General features: G+C 37.0%; 1 protein-coding gene across 5 annotated transcripts in view; it reads right to left on the bottom strand.

Moving 5' to 3' along the window:
* OSBPL9 (oxysterol binding protein like 9) overlaps positions 1-20,398 on the bottom strand; it is a 173,004-nt gene that overhangs the window by 10,817 nt on the left and 141,789 nt on the right. For 4 of the 5 annotated variants that reach the window (XM_044238217.1, XM_044238218.1, XM_044238219.1 and 1 more), the window contains 6 exons: positions 19,266-19,304; positions 14,937-15,027; positions 12,967-13,071; positions 7,692-7,851; positions 3,833-3,945; positions 3,420-3,538 (listed from right to left, as the gene is read on the bottom strand). In XM_044238217.1, the coding sequence (XP_044094152.1) occupies positions 3,420-3,538; positions 3,833-3,945; positions 7,692-7,851; positions 12,967-13,071; positions 14,937-15,027; positions 19,266-19,304 (627 nt within the window). The remainder of the gene's footprint in view (positions 1-3,419; positions 3,539-3,832; positions 3,946-7,691; positions 7,852-12,966; positions 13,072-14,936; positions 15,028-19,265; positions 19,305-20,398) is intronic. The other variant, XM_044238216.1, reaches the window with a different exon arrangement.

The raw sequence follows: 20,398 nt of genomic DNA, 5'->3' as shown, positions 1-20,398 counted from the left end.
AAGCTTACGTGCTGACTTGGTGCAATGAATTTAGAACTCTTCAACAGAGAAATTAAAAATGCCAAGAAAGAATGCTGAATAACAAAACGGGTACTTTCTTTCTTTCTTTTTTTTTTGAGAGGGAAAGAGAGAATCTAAGCAGGTTCCACCCACGGCACAGATATCCTTTGATATCTCATGACCTGAGATACTGAGCTGGCCAAAATCAAGAGTTGGAAGCTGAAACGACTCAGCCAGTGACGCACCCCAGAAGTAAATACTTTTAAATATAAAGAGCTCTTAAAAGAAAAGATAAAGATTACTATTACCAGCAGAAAAATGGACAAAAGAACTGAACAGGCAATTCAAAAAGAAGAAATGGCCAAAAACCAAAATTTGATATGTAATAAAAAGATTTTTTTCCTCCCTACTTAAAAAATTTTCCTAAGAACTCCATTCACCAGATCACCTTCAATGTTTTTACTACTACACTGATACCAGCCATCACATCAAGTAAATGGAACAGAACTAGATTGTCTTTGACCTGGGTTCAAGTACTTACTTTGCTGCCACTTCATGTAAGGAGGCCCTGGAAATGAACTTGACATCCCTAAGTTTGTGTAAAAGGAGGATAATCCCATACCCTGCTTATATCTTAGAACTACTCTGAAGAAAGAAGAAAAAAAAAAAAACTACTTTGAAGACCAAGTGAAGTAAATGGGACAAGACTTTATAGTACTTCCAAACACTACCAAGTGCTTGGGAAAATAAAAAGTATCTGAGGTGAGAAGATACATTTTATAAATAGGAGAATGAGATAAAAATTTATGGCATTGTCAAGCAAAGAAAGACAACTGTCATATGGTTTCAACTTAAATGTGGAACATAATAGAACAGAGGACCTTAGGGGAAGGGAGGGAAAATGCACTGGGAAAAAATCAGAGAGAGAGACAAACATGAGAGGCTCTGGACTCCGGGAAACAAACTGAGGATTACAGAAGAGGGGTGGAGGGGATGGGGCAACCAAGTGATAGGTATTAAGGAGGACACGTGTTGTGATGAGCACTGGGTGTTATACCAACTAATGAATCATTGAACACATCAAAAACTAATGATGTACTTATACAGTGAACATAAAAAATTATTGTATTATTGTAATACTCTGGAATGCATAAAGGCATCAAGATTTCAGAATCTGTTGGCAATCACAGACCTTTGTGCCAGTAAAGATTTCTAAAATAGCTAGTTTTTAACATTTTTGGTAAAAAAAAAATTATTCTATCTTTCATAATATAAGAAGCTTACAGTGGCTATGGACCAAATATAGATTATCTGGCAGAGAAAATTATGTGAGGCACGATTTACAAAACTGAGTATTGCAGACACTTTTGGTTGCCTATGCACATCCCTGCTTCATCCTTAGTTAACAGAATTCTGATTCAGTTTAGGTTCAGGCTCTAGGTAGCCGTGTGGTTCGCAGATCTCACGGGGTGAATGTGATTAATCTGTATCATTTAACTTCCCTTGCTAGTGACTGGCTCCGGTGTGGGCACACACATAGCTCTGGCCAACGAGATTCAATTGAAAGTCTGAGCGGCCTGGAGGCCTGTGTAGCTCAGTTGGTTAAGTGTTTGCTTGTGCTCTCTGTCAAATAAATAAATAAAATCTTTAAGGAAAAAAAAAAGGGGGGGGGGGGAGTCTGGGTGCCTGGGTGGCTCAGTGGGCAGAGCCTCTGTCTCAGGGTCCTGGGATCAAGCCCGCGTTGGGCTCTCTGCTTAGCGGGGAGCCTGCTTCCCTCCCCCTCACCCCCACTTGCTGCTCTGCCTACTTATGAACTCTGTCAAAAAGAAAAAAAAAAAAAGGAAGTCTGAGGGGCCACTTCAGGAGAAGACCATCCTTCCCTAACAACAACAACAAATCCATGAAAAGAAATTCTTTTTCTGCCTCTTGACATTATTTGCCCAAGGATGGCATGACTGGAAGCATGCCACCCATTTTGCAATGACAAGGAGACAAGCCTGAATGTGAAAGTCAATATGGAAGAACAGAGTTTCTTTCTAACACACAACTGATTGAATTAATCAGTCCCACAACTACTTTACTTCTAGCCTTCTCATTGTATGAGCTAATAAACCTGGTATTGTTCAAGTTATCTTCTGAGGAGTCTTCTATTACTAAAGACCAAAGCCGACCATGGTGGAAGATACAGAATAGAAATATTTAGATGTCAACATCTAAAATTAAGCTCTAACTTACAAATCAGAAGTAATAATTCTGCTCTAGTAAATGCAATCTAATGACCACTGAAAAAGTTCTGGGACAAACCCCGAACATTCCTGCCCAATTTGCTGGATTCCACAAATAAATGCTAGCCTTGTGTTTCTGTTCTCACTTAGATTTGAGATAAAGGGTTTGATTATAGACACTTATTAGAAAGTATTATGGATTAGTTTTTTTTTTTCCTCAATAGCCCTCAAAATCCAAAGTCAAAATAAAGCTGACTGGTGTCAAAGACTATCTAGCACTGTATTTGATTTGGTAGTAACAAAAGTGAGACTCCTAAATTTTATTAACTTTCTAAAGCCAGATAGAATAATAATCTATCCAAGATGAAAGTTACTGCAGCTCAGGTCTTTAAGATGAGACACGGCAGTAAAAAGACTGGATTCTGAGATCACAGACCATATTAGAATCTCAGTTTTGCCAGTTACTAGGACTCAGCCAAGTTACTCAGCCTCTATGAGTTTTAGTTTTCTCATCCATAAAATCTTAACAGTAACACCTCTGCAGAGCTGTGAGAATTAAGTACAAGGATGAGGTTTCCAGCACAGTGGTGAGATATATAATAGGCACCCATATATTCTAGTCTCCTAACTTAACAGGGCATTTTGTTTAGAGAACTAAGTTTAAATTCAAATTCAAATTCATTGTGTGGCTCATTGTGCGTCATACCATTTCTCATTTATGACCTGTTCCAATCCTTAACAACCCTGTGAAGTGGCCACTGTATGTTCATCTTACATGAGAAACATAAAGATCACAGAGGAAGGGACTGCTCAAGGTCACATGGCTTGCAAACACAGGATGCAAACACAGGTCCTCTAAGCCCAAGATTTCAGAACTCTGTTCGTTTTGGTTCTGGGCACACTGTACTGCTTAAGGTTTTATCCATAACTACTAATCAAACGCAACATTATTTTGTTTGCCCCCAAGAAAACACAATCTAATTCATATTATCCACATATACTATATTTCTATGAATTCTAGTTTACATATTTTATCCATTTATAAAAATTGTTTATTCATCTACATTATATTAAACCACAACTGTAACAGAGGCTATGTCATTATGCTACATTTACAAGCCATTCACCGAACAATCACTGAGAATCCACACGTACATGTTAAGACTTAGAGCAAATGCCAAATTTAATTCTTACCTTAGTAAGATCCATTCCAAGCCTAACCTGTGACAAGAGATGCATGATAACGCTTTTGTGCTCTTCCACCGACCCTGCCTCCCCTTCATCATCTCTATCATCATGTGAGTCGAAAAGGTCTAAAATAAAACAGATCTGCTTAGACTGGTATTAAACTGGGCCAACATGTGGATGCTACCAGAGCTACAAATCGTTTTTTCAAAAGAATGTTTTTAAGACGAAGAGTTAAATTTGGGGCACCCCAGTGGCTCGGTCAGTTAAGCGTCTGCTTGGGATTCAGCCCCTCATCAGGCTCCCTGCTCAGCAGGAAGACTGCTTCTCCCTCTCCCACTCCCCCTACATTTCTCTGTGTCAAGTAAATAAATAAAATCTTAAAAAAAAAAATGGGAGTTAAATTCTCCAAGGTCACTTACCAGCATCACTTGTTCCATTGGACATGGAAGAATTAAGTGACTCTGTGGTATCTGGGCGCTTTAGACTATTTCCTGAACTGCTGTGTGTCAAGACTGAGGCAGATCCAGAGGAACTTTAAAAAAAAAAAAAAGCAGTAATTATCTTCTTAAGCCTTTTAAGAAAGCAATTCAGTCCTAGTAAGACATTAACCTATAAAGCTATCTGAAACCAATATAGGCAGACAGATGACAGAAACAAGCTAGACTTACAGTGAGCTGGACACACACACACACACACACACACACACACACACATTTTCCAACTCCCTGTCACCCTCATTCTGAGACTGTAAACTGTAAAGTGGGATGACTGTTTCTTGTCTTGTGCTTTTTACGTAGTGTGTGCTCAGCCAAGCCATGCTGAAAGGTCATCAAAAATTAGTAAGAGGGGCGCCTGGGTGGCTCAGTGGGTTAAAGCCACTGCCTTCGGCTCAGGTCATGATCCCAGGGTCCTGGGAGCCCCACATCGGGCTCTCTGCTCAGTGGGAAGCCTGCTTCCCTTCCTCTCTCTCTGCCTGACTCTCTGCCTACTTGTGATCTCTGTCAAATAAATAAATAAAATCTTAAAAAAAATTAGTAAGAGTTTTGCTTCTGCAACTAAGTTTAAAACTAGAGTTCATTTTCTTTTCACATTACTTTGCATAAAATTACATATTACTTCTCTGCAACAATTTCTAGAACCTGAAAAACTGCCAAGTCTATTACTTAAGTCTTAAAAGATGTTGGGTCTATATTTTTGAGATCCTTTGATAAAAGCCCACAATGGTATTTAATGTTCTTCCCAGTCATTTAAAAACTGTATTTGAAATTACAAAATAAAAAAGCATGGTATTTTTTAAAAAGTAAGTTTATGCTAACTGAAATTATGAGCTAATTAATAGGTTTAAAAAAAGCTTCCTCTCTTATTGTACCTGTAATCGTAATTCACCCAGATTACTTGTATATTAATAATCAAAGGCATACAGTTTACTTAAGAGTAAAAAGAAAGCCAAATTTTTCACACTGCAGATTATTATTTATAAAACAGTACACATATAACCAGTTTTTGTGAAAAGCTTATGGATGTAAAGCCTATTATATATTCTAATTTAAACACACTTTGCCCTAATTACTTACCTTCTCTTGATTTTTTATTTAATAATAAATTCTGGTTGGTTTTTTTTAGACTTTTTCACAGCAAAACTAAGTAGGAAGTACAGAATTCCCATGTCCCTTTTCCCCCAGACATGTACCTCTCTCCCATATCATCACCACTCTTCACCAAAGTGGTACACTAGTAACAACTCATGAACCTACAGCGGCACATCATTTTCTGACTCAAAGTCCACAGTTTACATTAGGGTTCACTCTCAGTGGTGGACATTCTATGAACTTTGCCAAATCCACCACTGTAGTATCGTAAAGAACAGTTTTCCCTACCCAAAAAAATCTGTGTTCCATGTATATTAGAACACTGAAATACTAGAACATTCTAATATTAAAATATTAGATCAATATGTACTCTAATTTAAACATAGTTTGTCCTGGTTACTTACCTTCTTTTATCTATTTTTCAAAAATCCTTAGGTAACTAAATATTGCTTCTTTGATAATTTAGTAGTATACATCACAAGGTACTATAACCAATGTCTACCTCACCAGTTTTGAAAGCCAATAGTAAGAGAGATCAAATTATCATTAAATAAAAGAGGTGCAGGTTTTGTGGCTCTTTGGTATATCATCAAAATAGAGTCAATCTTTTAAATCCATTCACCAAAACCCCCAAATTCTTTAAAACATGTATCTTATTTTAGATGCAATTCTGAAGGTCAGATCTATGCTGTGCTTTTTCTTTTGTACTCAGGTTAGAAACCATGTTTGGGCCAAATGAAATGCTCAATAGAGCTCAAAATGAAAAAGGTGATAAATTCTCATTTATCCATTTCATAATTTACCTCAATCAGGAAAAGAACTGAAAGAATGCAGTTAAAAAATAAGAGCAACATTGATAAAAATGATATGCATACAGGAAAGACTTATCTGCAGTGAACTAATTTGTATAGTATGTAATCATAATATCATAAACTAAACCAAAAAATGTGAAGGCTGAACTGAATTATAACACAATCTAAAGTCTTACTGAGTACTAAGGTATGTGCCAAATGCTGTGTCTTTATCTCCATAACACTTTAACCTCCATAGCAACTGTATAAGATAGATATGATTATTCTCCTCATACATGAATGCTCAGCTCAGAGGTTCAGTGACCAGCTTGAGATCACACAGCTGGTAAGCAGTGGAGCCATTTCAAAGGCACGTCTGGCTCCAAAGCACAGGTTCTTTCCAATGTGGACTTCCATCTAGTTTATAATTGTGTGCAACCATACCGTTCAGTGACTTAGTTCACATAGAAGCTATCAGTACTGCGGGTCTTTAGAAAGTAAGCAATGTAAAACATTTTCACGTTCTCTTCCTTCAGAGACCGAAAAACAGTAGACAGAAACTTGATGCCAGAGTAAAAAAACAAGTAGTAGCAGCTGATAACCAGCAGGTGTCGCAGGCTCAATGCCTATCAAGATCAGGCAGAGACCATAAATACTGTGAACTAGGCTAGATGATAAGGAATACAGACCTGGAGGCAACATATTCAATTTGAAGGGATTTAAGGCTCCGTAGCTCACTCAGTTGAGTGTCTGCCTCCGGCTCAGGCCATGATCCATGGTCCTGGGATTGAGTCCCACACCCGGCTCCTCGCTCAGCGGGGGAGCCTGCTTTTTCCTCTGCCTGTTGCTCCCCTGCTTGTACACTCTCCCTCTCTCTGACAAATGAATAAATAAAATCTTTAAAAAAATAAAAAATAAAAAAAAACACCACCCCCCAAAAGTCAACAAACACTCTGCTGGTCAAATAAAACATTTGCAGTCCCTACCAGTTTGGGAATCCAGATTAGGGCATACAAGGAGAGCATAAAATTGAGGGAGGAAAGGAATCCAGTGGTTAGCTGGACACAGAATTTAACTCTGGGCCCCTTCAAATGGGAGGTTCATCAATTGTGTATTTGTCATGGGATGGGTACCAGGAGAGAACAGAGAAGGAAGCTTACAAGGAGAAAACAGAAAAGCCCATGAGCCTACCAGTGACTCTGCAGACATGCCTATTAAATGTACAACAACTAAGTATTTTTAAATTTATTTCCTATTTCATAAAAATTTCAGGAGAACCCCTTGAAACTGGGGCCAGACTCAGATACTATAAGCTTTCCTGAATATGGTTTTATGCTTCTGGAGGACAGATGAATGTGTTTTGATATTCAATTGTACTCTGTTTAGCATAACACCTAATGTTCGATATAAGATGGTATTCTTGATTCTGTTTAAAGAAAACTTGCTTGGAAACATCAAAAATCAACAGTAAGTTTTATCAGAATTTTCTTCCAAATGCTTATTTCCTTTTAACCCCACTACCATTAAAAAAATATATTTATTTATTTATTTATTTATTTTCCAAAATTAAAGCTAATTCCTACTAGCAAACTGCTAACAATGGTTTCTTTCTAGCTTTCTCAATCTCATCTGACCCTCTCCTAATGTCGGCGCTATGGAAATAATGTCAGGAGTTCAATTAACAATGCTGGCATATTACTTTAGCTGATGCTAATTTATTCCATTTAAATTAAGTCAAAAGTATTCGAATTAAGTCAAAAGTCACAGAACTGGCTTTGCTCAATAAGCCAATCAAAAAGGGAGCTTTTTTATAAGGGAGTCTGTCAATCCTACCAGTCTCAAAATAAAATTAATTTTTAAAATCAAGAGTCATTTAAATACATAGCTCAATTACTTACTCTATTAAGCGCTTTGGGGATGAGCCACTTTGATGGAATTCATCAGCATCATAGAATTCATCTTCACTGCTAGAATAAGAGAACTCGGGGACAGTATTTGGAGACAAGTTGACATGGCTTGGAGAAGTCAAACTGCTACTAGGTGGTGAGTGCCCACTGCCTAGGAAGTAAAAACATTTTAAATTAGGAGACAATGTTGGTAATAGAGGGAAAAGAATTAGGGAGATGGAGTCAAAACAGACTTTTCTAAAATCAAGAAAAGTTAAGTTGGTAGAAGTCCTTACACTCTCTGTAAAGAAAATCAACACTTAACCTAGCCAAAGAAAAAGGCAAATCACGCAACAGAATGGGACATAGACTTTTAAATGAAAAACTGCTATCTTCCCATTTATAAATATCCATAATTAGAAAGGGAGCTCTTTCAGTTGTAATCACAGTGTGTGAGTTCTGGGGTCTGAAGCCCCACAACAGATATAATACCAATGGAGAGCCAGGCCTCCTATTTTATACTACAGAACCAGATATTTTAAAAACACAGCAGGGACACAATGAGAATGCATAATGGAAAGAATACCAAAGACCACATGAAAGTTAAAATATTATCCAGGATATCACATTCACATTAGTCATTATGTTGTGGCAGTTACATGAAAACACAAAAACACACAGCCCTAGCACTCAACATCCAAACTCCTTACTTCTTTTCTACCTACGTCAAAGTCAGATGCCTGGGGCTCAGGGGCAAAGAAAAACAGAGGTCTACTATGGGAAGAATGTGGAAAAGGAAAGGACTAGAAAAAACATCTTTCTATACCTAAGCAGTCTAAGGAAACGGAAATTACCAGAGATCCACAGAAAGACTACTATCTAATCTCTGTGATCATGATTCACTGTCTAGTAACAAACAATAAAAGTATCAAACCATGGAGGACTACTGAGATTAATTCAACAAGTGTTTATAGAGCATCTACAGGCTCTTGGCAATTTATGCCCATCCGCTATAGATGCTTGACAGAGATTAAATTTAATTAAGTCAATGATATTAATCTAAAAACCAAGGCCACAGTTACAGAAGTTGAGAAACAGCAGCAACAAAAATGAATCCACAGTCACCCACGGACTGTTAGCCCATTCTTGCGTCAACAGTTAGAGAAAAAGCACATCCACCGGCCACATTTAGTTGCCATGTTCACAAAGATACTTTAAAAACATTAACAGAAAAAGTTTGCACCAAAAAAGGTAATCTTACTGTGGAAATGCCAAAAATAGTTCATCTTAGCAAATAACTTTAAATTCCCCGCCCCCTGCAATACTGGCAGTAAAACGGGAAAGAGACTTTCTCTTACTGAAATAGGCAATAATGATGATAATAATAATAATAATAATGCCCCCAAACCACCCAGGAATTAAAAATGATTAAGGAACATGCAAACACTCCAGGTGATCACACAATTAAAAATGTGTCCAAGAAGAAAATGAGTTTGGGAACTTAAAAAAAAAACAAAACAAAAAACCCAACAAACACAAAAACTGAGTTTTCCTTATAAGAACAAACAATATTATTTTTTTTCCTCAGTTGTTACCTTGTTTCTTTTTTGTATCAGAGAGAGTGAGTTAAGGAAAGGTGAAGAAGAAATCAGGTTGGAAAAAAGCAAGAAATAAATCACATGTTGATTTCATTTCTAAAAGTCCTTTAAATATACCTACGCTAAAATGCTGTGTTTTAAAAGTTATCTTCTGAAATAATTATATCCTAAATTACTTATCATAATTATCCTAAATGTACACAGGAAATATACCCACTTTTTCAAAGTTTGTAACTGATTTTATGTAGTTCTAAACAGACAATTCTGGCTGTTTCCAAGCTGACATAATCCTTTCTTTAGTAAAATGTGAAAGATTTTATATAATCTGAAGAGAAATCAAAGTATCCTTTTTTTTTTTTTTTTTTTTGAGAGAAAGAGGGAGAGACAGGGAGAGTGAGAATCTTTATTTATTTATAATATTTATTTATCTGACAGACAGAGCACAAGTAAGCAGAGCCGCAGGCAAGAAGCAGGCTCTCCGCTCAGCAGGGAGCCTGACATGGGGCTCAATCCCAGACTGAGCCACCCAGGAACCCCAGGGAGAGTGAGAATCTTTAGTAGGCCCCACACACCAACCAAATGTGCCCGATGCAGGGCTCTGTCTCAAGACCCTGAGATCATGACCTGAGCCGAAATCAAGAGTCCGATGCTTAACTGACTGAGTCACTCAGGTCTCCTAGAGTATCCTTTTATATTAAAAACAAAACAAAACAAAAAAGAAAACACAGGTACTATTTTTAAAATGAACAAAAGGTGATACAAGTAATGAAATACAGGGAAAAAGTCAGCCAAACATTTCAAGCTCATTATTCAAATTACTTGTATTTTCCCAAGAACTTCAAGTAAGAGCTATTTTTGCTTTCTTTCAAATTCAGAAGACAGCGGCCCAAGCCGTTAAATATTAAAGAACAAAGTAACAGCATCAGCATCTTTACTAATTCAAATTTCAAAAAGGGCTAAAGTCGCAAGGTAATTTTCATTATTACAAGACAGGAGGAAAGTCCTGTCTAGGAAAGAAATCTGTGGAGCAACAAACAGGGGCTCACCTCCTACTTCCTCAAGGCATAACAGGGACAAAAGCATGACGTTTTCCTGTGAGTTGATCTCAACATAAAACTAATCAGTTTTCAAACAAGAAATTAATCTAGTACTAACACTGACAGTATGCCTGTAAATTACAGGAAAAAATAAAGGCCATAGTCTAAATAAAGAGAATACATGTTAAAATGAAGTATCTTTTTTTGCTTATAAAATGACAAAAATGTGAAAGAGTAATACATTTAACCTTAAAAAAATATATGTGCCAAAAGTGCTTGTACAAGGATATTCACTAAGTACTGTTTGTAACAGGAAAATCCTGGAAACAACCTAAATGTCCATCAACAGAAGAACAGGTAGTATGCACTCAGGCAGCCATAAAAAGAACACTGCAGACCTAACAGTATAAACACAGAAAGCTCTCTAAATGTTCTCTGTTAAATGAAAAGAGTAAGTCACAGAAACACATGATGTCATTCAGGTTAAAACAACAAGAAGAATACAAAATATATTTTCACAGAACTAGAACAAATAGTACTAAAATTTGTACAGAACCACGGAAAACCCCCAATACCCAAAGTAGTCCTGAGAAAGAAGAATAAAGTAGATTACAACACCAGATTTTGAAATACACTACAAAACTGTGATGATCAAAACAGTATGGTACAGCCATAAAGACACACAGATCAGTGGCACAGAACAGATACCCCCCAAAGTAGATCCATGATTATACAGTCAATCCATGACAAAGAAGGCAAGAACACTTAACCTGTGACAAAGGAAGCAAGATTATACAATGGGGAAAAGACAGTCTCTCCAATAAATGGTGCTGGGAAGGCTGGACAGCTGCAGGTAAAAGATGAAACTAAAACACTTTCTAACACTATACACTCAAAAATGGATTAAAGATCTAAATGTGAGACTTGAAACCATAAAAATCCTAGAAAAGAGCACAGGCATGAATTTCTCTGACATCGGCTGTAGCATGTTTTTCCAGATGCATCGCTCTGAGACAAGGCAAACAAAGGCAAAAATAAACAATAGGGATTTACATCAAAATCAAAAGCTTTTCCACAGCCAAGGAAGCTATCAATGAAACAAAAGGACACCTCAGTGAATGGGAGAAGATATCTACAAATGGTATGTCCAATGAAGGCTTAATATTCATAATATACAAAGAGCTTCTACAACTCAATATCCCCCCCCAAAAAAATCTGTTTTAAAAAGGGGCAGAGAAAGAAAGGGGAGGGGTGCTAGAGGACTGAATAAACGTTTTCCAACAGACAGATGAAGAGGTGCTCAATGTCATGAATCATCAAAATGCAAATCAAAACCACAATGATATCACCTTACACCAGACAGAATGGCTAAAGTCAAAATGACAGGAAATAACAAGTGTTAGAAACACTAATTCAGGGGATGCCTCGGTGGCTCAGTTGGTTGGGCTACTGCCTTCGGCTCAGGTCATGATCCCAAGGTCCTGGGATCGAGTCCTGCATCGGGCTCCTTGCTCGGCAGGGAGCCTGCTTCTCTAGCTGCCTCTGCCTGCCTCTCTGCCTGCTTGTGTGTACTCTCTCTCTCTATCTCTGGCAAATAAATAAAATCTTAAAGAAAAATAAAAAAGAAAAAAAAAAGAAACACTAATTCAGAAAGATACACACACCTCTATGCTTACTGCAGCTTGATTTACAACAGCCGAGAAATAGAAGCATACCCATTAGGTGAATAATGAAAGGAAATGTGGTGTACACACACACACACACACACACACACGAATATTACACAGCCATAAAAAGGATGAGATTGTGCCATTTGAGACACCATGGATGAACCTAGAGGGTATAATATGCTAAGTGAAATAAGCCCAACTGAGAAGGACAAATACCACATGACTCCACTTATGATTTAAAAACATAACAAAACAAAAAACTCCACAAACAAACAAACAAAAAGCAGAATTAGACCTGTAATACAGTTAATAAAAATGATGGTTGCCAGACAGGAAAGGGGTGGAAGGTTGAGCAAAATGGATGAAGGGGAGAGGGGAATACAGGATTCCAGTTATGGAATGAGTAAGTCATAGGAATAACAGGCACAGCATAGGGAATATAGTCAATGACAGCGATTAACAGGATAGATGGTAGCTACACACTTGGGGGAACATAGCATAATGTATAAACTTGTCAAATCACTAAGGTGTCACCTGAAACTAATGTAACATCGTTCATAAATAAATAAATAAATAAAATTCTGGGGCACCAGGGTGGCTCAGACAGTTAAGCAACAGCCTTCGGCTCGGGGTGTGATCCCAAAGTCCTGGGATCAGCTCCACATCAGGCTCCTTGCTCAGCAGGGAGCCGCCTCCTCCCTCTGCCCGCTGGTGCCTTGCTTGTGGCACAACTTGCTCTCCCCCAACTCCGTGTCAAAACAAATAAATAAAATCTTCCAGGAAAAAAAAAAAAAGGCAATTACTACTCAAGCTTCTGGTTCCATCACAAAGTTAACCACTTCATGTATAGAATGATGGTAAAATTGTACTTCCAACACAAATATGTAACACACTTCAACCGTTTTTCCCATCAGCAATCAAACACAAACCTTAAATGTTAATGGGGAGTTATGAGAATTAAAGAAATTATATAAATTTGTACCTGTACTATTTGGTGTTGGAGTCTGATGATGTCCCAAGGTAGTTAATACAGGTCCAACAGGTAGTGAAGATGGACGCTGTTCTGACTTACATAGCTGAGAAGGTTCTAGAAGATTTGAACATATGAAATAAGTTAGAAAAAAAGCCAAATACAACTGTGTTTACTGCAACTGTGTGGAAGTTAAAATCCTAAAGATCAGTAATTTTTGAAACTGTTTTCCATTAAGTCAAGTTCCATGCTGCTCCCTCTTCCGGATCATCTCTCCCCTTTAAACTCAATGGTGATAAACTACCATTTTATCTAAAACATTAGGATATCAAGAGACTAATCAAGGCAGGCCAAAACCTCAGCAAAAATGTTCTATAAAACTAGCAAACGCTTCTGATGATAAGGTCTAAGCATCAAACCACATAAAATCATTTAAAACTGAGGCACATGGGACACCTGAATGGCTCAGTTGGTTGAATGTCCCACTCTTGATTTTGGCTCAGGTCTGGTCTCAGGGTCATGGAATCAAGCCCTGCACTAGAGCTCTGCGCATAGTGTGGAGCCTGCTTGAGATTCTTTCCCTCTTCCTCTTGCACACACATGCATACTGGGGCGCCTGGGTGGCTCAGTCGGTTATGCATCTGCCTTTGGCTCAGGACTCATGATCCCAGAGTCCTGGCATCAAGTCCCCTATTGGGCTCCTTGCTCAGCAGGGAGTCTGCTTCTTCCTCTGCCTGCCATTCCCCCTGCTTGTGTGTCACTCTCTCTCACCAATAAATAAATAAATCTTAAAAATACACAAATCTTTAAAGAAATAAAATGGGGGCACAGTAGTATTTCCTCTTTAGCCCAAGATATTATGTTCATTCTCTTAAAGAATCAAAATTCGCAAAAGCACTTCACATACTTCTAAGGTTTTTGTTTTTTTTTAAAGATTTTATTTATTTATTTGACAGAGAGACACAGTGAGAGAGGAAGAGAAGCAGGGGGAGTGGGAGAGGGAGAAGCAGGCTTTCCGCTGAGCAGGGAGACAGATGTGGGGTTCAATCCCAGGACCCTGGGAACATGACCTGAGCTGAAGACAGATGCTTAACGAATGAGCCACCCAGGCACCCCTACTTTAAAAGTATTTTTAAAGGGATTTTTTTGTTACATTCCTGACCTAACTAAATCATCGAGAAAGCAGAAATGTTGGATTCAACAGAAGGTAAAAGGAATTCATACACACAGCTGTTGTCCCTAAGCCTTCCTTTGTTAGTTTAAAAAAAAAGTTTAAAAAAAAATACTATTGATCACTCTATACTTAAAAATACAGGTCCCTTCTAATCAATAGGCGTAACAAATTTCACCTTTCCCTTCCATTACCTAGAGTTCACCACCAAGAAGAAAACATTTGTATTCTTCATAGCTATAAAAAGTATCCCAAAATAGAAAGTTTCTGGATTATCTCCAAGTAGGTCAATATATATTAAGATTTCTTTGGTAGCATGAATCCTGGGTCATAGGATTCTGTCCCACCAGCTAATCTACGTCTTAGTAACCATGTTTTCCTTTCATCTCACTATGAAAACGAAAAGCTCTTTCACTGTATTAAAAAAATCCCCCAAACCAAAAATATTATCACCTTTTTCCAGTTCATTTTCTGCTACTCCTTTTGTTTCCTTTTGTTTATCAAAAAACAAAACGAAGGGTGCCTGGGTGCCTCAGTTGGTTAAGCGTCTGTTTTCTGCTCAGGTCATGATCCCAAGGTCTTAGGATCAAGCCCCACATTGGGCTACCTGCTTAGTAGGGAGCCTGCTTCTCCCTCTCCCTCTGCCACTGCCCCTGCTTGTGCTCTCTCATTCTATCAAATAAATAAAATCTTTAAAAAAAAACAAAGACAAAACAATAAAACCAAAAACGAGCCCTTCAAGATTTATGAAAGCTGTACAAATTAAGTTTTTTCTAATCAATGAAACTGAAACATTTTTGCAAATACTTACCTGGAGGTAAGACAGTCTGGGTAGGCATTGTGTTGATCACAGGTTCCAAGGGACTAGGTTGATATATTGCATCTACAGGATTAATAGTACTCTGAGATAAAGAAACACAGTATAGTTATTTTTAATTAAATACCCTTCCAGTGCTCACCCTCCCAAATGTACGAAGTGCCCACATTTCTGACAGCAAAGTCCTGAGGGTAGCTATAAAGAGATGTGGCTCAAAATGCAAAGAAGAAATGAAATGCATTTATGATATAGAAGTCTAAGAGTTTCTTAAAAAACAAAACATCGTAAGGAGGGAAAATGAAAGAATTTCCGTCATATGGAAAGATAAAGCTAAATGAAAAAACCTGCAAAGAGTTGTAAAATGGTGTGGGAAAATTTCAGGAAGTAAAAATAGTAACTTCTGAATTCAGTTCAGTACTTCTCACTTAATTCTTAATTCACCACAAATAATGTTTCTCTATTGAAGACAGAAATACTCTCTCTTACTCTGATGTTATTAAACATCCTACAACTACAACTGGTAAATATACCTGCACCACTGGGATTTTATTTTTCCATCTCATACTATTGCTACCTTCTACCACTGTGTACATAATGTACAGGTACCTAGTTTTATAGTCACTAAATGCAAAGAGATATATCTTCTAATTGGGGGATTCAGGGAAGAAAGCTTTCTTTTTAAGGATTTAAAAGAAAAAAAGTAAATACGCAGTTACAGTTTTAGAGGAAAAAAAAGTCTATGTCTTTCTGATTTCAAGCCAAGAATTTACTCTGCTAGCATAAGGACATTTTAAAAACAAGACTCTATAGTTTACTGATGCTTTTTTACTTCGAGGTGGGTAGTTAAGTTTAAACTAAGGTCTTTCCCAGAGTAAAATTTAGATCTATCATTTAGAAGACTATACCAGATAAAACCCGAGAAAGAAAATTTTAAGTTCTTTAGTTTTCTGTGCTCCAGAAAACTAAACTTCAAGTATGTATTAGGGAAGGCTTATAATAGGAAATAGTGAAACAGATTTAGAAGAGAAATACTTTACTGATGAATGAGCCCCAAAAGTATTCATAAAACTTTAGAAGACCCTAGCAATGGAAACTGAGTTAAGGGGTAAGTTTTTATAGCATTCTCATTTAAAGCCTAAGTTTGATTTTTTCTTTAAACCCCTTCTCTGCTTAAATATTAAAAATCATTAAATCAGATCTCTTAAATCAACTGACTTGAGCACAAGAATGTCTGATGTTTGTCACAACAATAGTCTACTGACTAAATATTTTAATAGGAAAATAAGGGGCACCTGAAGAGAAGAGACCCTGAAAATAATCACTAATAAAAACCCTAATAAAATGAAGTAGGGAAGGTTTTGAAGTACTGGGAAGAGCACAGATAAAACAGACTCAGAATTTTAATTCCTTAGAGTCCTTATTCTACCAAGATTTGGCAAATCTTTTATCTACTATGGTCCTCGCTTTCCCATTCTGTAACATGAAGAAATGTCTGGATTTTATGTTCTACAGAGGCTTTCTGGTTATTACTTTGTGATTTTATCTTCAGATACTGGACCAACACATAATAACTAAACAAATGTCTCAACAAGTCCTGCAGCTGTTTTCAGTATAAATTCCTTGTTTTTACCTAATGGTTTTCTTCAAAGAACTCCAAGTGCTTTACAAAGGCAAAATTCCACCATTAATATCGATTCACAGGAAGGAGAGTATGTCACCTCCTTATCCACACCTTTTATATAAGAAAAATTACTGAAGAGACTAAGAAATAACTTTGGAAAAAGGGACCAGCAAAATTCTATCTTTTGAATGTAATCTTTTGTCTTCCAGATGAAATGTTCTAAATCTAAAGATTTAGCTAATCTGAAGATCAGATATTTGCATGTACAAGTACCAAATATCTTTTGTTGCTTGCTTTAATAGAAAATGTAACTATTCCATACTTATCTACAGCTCTTGTTCAATCAATTTCAGGCTAAAATATGTCAAACGACATTCTACATCTTGCTTTGAAAATGAATGTGCAGCACTTTAGAAGCACAAATAATCCTCAGCTTTAACCAGCTGTAACATTAATAACATTTACGTAAAATAAAAATTGTATGTACATGTATTTATGTATAGCTAGCTAGCATTTATTGATTCTGTGCTCATCCTGTACCTTATAACAATGTTCATCTGATGTAGACCTAACCACTGTTCTTTAAAGATGAGGAAACTGAGGCTCAAAGGTCAAGTAACCTGCCTAAGATCACAACTAGTGAGTAGCAGGGCCAGGTTCTAGCTGTGTGGGTCTAAGATTTGAACCATGAACACTTCCCTTTTTAAAAATAAAAACTCTTGGGGCACCTGGGTGGCTCAGTGGGTTAAAGCCTCTGCCTTCGGCTCAGGTCATGATCCCAGGGTCCAGGGATAGAGCCCCACATCGAGCTCTCTGCTCAGCAGGGAGCCTGCTTCCCCCTCTCTCTCTCTCTTTCTGCCTACTTGTGATCTCTGTCTGTCAAATAAATAAATAAAATCTTAATAAATAAATAAATTTTTTTAAAAATAAAAAAAATAAAACTCTTAAAGAAAAATGCTATCGTTTTTGCTCAGTGATTCAAGCACAGTTATTTTCTAAAAGTTTAGATTTTTTTGTAAGTATAAACTTTCTAGATGTTTTTAATTGCAAATGACCAAGCATTTTTGGTATGTAAAACTGCCAATTTTGGGGGTGTCTGGGTAGCTCAGCTGGTTAGGTGGCTTGGCTTTGGCTCAGGACATGATCTCAGGGTCCTGGGATTGAGTACAACATTGGGCTCCTTGCTCAGTGGAAAGCCTGTTTCTCCCTCTTCCTCTGCTTGCCACTCTGCCTACTTGTGCTCTCTCTCTGTCAAATAAATAAAATCTTTAAAAAAAAAAACACAAAAAAACCTGCCAATTTCTTAACATAATAAAAAGTAATTTTGCTTTGAGGAAAAAGAGAGAAAAATAATTGCCAACATGATTTTCCTTAGGATCTTTGGGGACCACAACATGTTAGACAACATATATAGTCCTTTTCCATGAGGCTTACAATCTTAAGTGGTAGCTCAGGAAAATATACTACATTACATTACACTGTATTTAGATCACATAATTGTATTATATCACTCTGGCTCAAACTCTGAACTCACACTGTGAAAAGAAAGATAAAAATTCCAATGTCTTTAATTCAAATTTTAAAAATGCTTCTTCTCGGGGCGCCTGGGTGGCTCAGTGGGTTAAGGCCTCTGCTTTCGGCTCAGGTCATGATCCCAGGCTCCTGGGATCGAGCCCTGCATCGGGCTCTCTGCTCAGTGGGGAGCCTGCTTCCCCCTCTCTCTCTGCCTGCCTCTCTGCCTACCTGTGATCTCTCTCTGTCAAATAAATAAATAAAATCTTAAAAAAAAATGCTTCTTCTCTTATCTCTGGCTTCTCAAGAAAAATGCAAACAATATCGATATTTAACTTTTTTCATTTTAAACCAAATATAAAGATAAGATGCTTATCCTTTTAAGTTCAATCATGAGATGATTTTGAAGATTTTGAAGTTTCCAGGTCTCAGACAAGTAGACATCTGTAAAGTCTTGGGACAAAAAAAGGGGCGGCCTCCTACTTTAGAGACCTCTAAAGAGAAGTTATCATAAAAATAGGGTCACTCCAAATACAATCTTCAAACTCTTTTATTTCCAGATGGGAAATACCCACAATAAAATTTTCTTTTCTTTTTAAAGGAGAGGTTGAACCTAATGGAAGAGTAAAATGCTGAGGAGGAGGAAAGAATAAGAAAATGGCTATAAGTGAAAGAATTCATGTTGCAATTTGTTCTAATAAAAACACAATATATATACCACAGTAACAATGACAGTTAACACAACACACAAAATCTAAAAATAAAACAGAAACCAATTAACAATATTAAATAGATTAAGGTATGTTTCAATATTGAATCCCTCCCTCCCCTTCTGCTTTCATCTGAGAAAAAAAGAAGTTTGACAAGAAATAAAGCATTGTGAGTTATGCCTTAGTCATAAAAGCTTTATTTTCATACCATGATTAACCCCTCATGTTAACACATGCAAAGTGATTCAATCTGAACCAACACTTAGAAAAATTTTAACATTTCCCCTGCAAATGATTGCTGAAAGATGGCTAACTTTAGAAGCTTAAGGAAAATTGCAAGAATCAACAACAAAAAGCAGTGAGTAGGTGAAAAAAGGAGTTTGTGTTGAAAAATGAGTAGAAGTTCAGGCTTCTCCTGACATGACTGGTTATAATGCTCTGCAGAAGTAAAGGGAAAGAAAAAGATTAGATTAAACTTACTATAATTCCATCTGCGTGCTTTTCCGCATTACACTGGTCCTTAAGGAAAAATGTTAAAAATATTAACTTCATTCTTTTACTTAGGTAAGTCCTTGTGTACTTGCTTTCCTATTATGAAAGCTTATTTTACTATTAAGTAACAATGTTAGAAAACTATTTTTTGGCTTTTATTGAGATTTTAATTCCATCTGTACATCACTAGCCAAACGTAATTCCATCACTGGCTACACAACCACCACCAGCAGCAGCATGGCAATTGTTTTTCTATATAGGCACTTAATTAAATTATTAATATCCTATGGAACTGTGTAGTCATATCAGTATCAACTATTAACAGCAGATACACTAATTAAGGATTGAAGACCCTGTATATTATACCAAAACCCGCAACCCCCCAACTCTCACTATACTTTATTATTTTTTTTTAAGATTTATTTATTTATTTGACAGAGCAAGAGAGATCACAAGTAGGCAGAGAGGCAGGCAGAGAGAGGGAGGAAGGGAAGCAGGCACCCTGATGAGAGCAGAGAGCCCGACGCGGGGCTCGATCCAGGACCCTGAGATCACGACCCGAAATGAAGGCGCAGAGGCTTAACCCACTAAGCCACCCAGGTGCCCCTCACTACACTTTAAAAGTGTAAGAATCATATATCCTTAAAAACTTGGGATGTAAGACATGATTTCCTGTATTCTGGCTACAGGCCCAAGAATTATACTTTTCTAAATAGATGAGGTTTTTCTTTTAGTAAACATAGTCACTGTATCCATAGAATGACATAGGAATTAACTTACTACCTGACAAATATTTTGCATTTATTATTCCACTTACTCCACCAATAACTCTATAAGGTAGATGCTATTATTATTCCTATTGGACATTTGAGAAAATTGAGACAGAGAGAGGTGCGGAGCGAGGATTCCAATAGTCTGGTTTCAGAACTCATGTTCTTAATATGCTATTTTGTCTTGCTTATCTTAAGGATGTACTTCAGGAAGAAGGTGGTGGAAAGTTATCAACACATATTCATTTCTGTAATTATAACCCAATTATTTGTATTATGTAGACAGTATGTTTAATTTTAAATAAACTGTTTAAAGTTCTAGCTCATACTATCTGGAAATCGAAATTTCAA

This window comes from Neovison vison, chromosome 2 (genome assembly GCF_020171115.1).
Source record: "Neovison vison isolate M4711 chromosome 2, ASM_NN_V1, whole genome shotgun sequence".
In the NCBI taxonomy this organism is placed as follows: domain Eukaryota; kingdom Metazoa; phylum Chordata; class Mammalia; order Carnivora; family Mustelidae; genus Neogale; species Neogale vison.
This window is presented reverse-complemented; position numbering and strand designations above follow the sequence as displayed.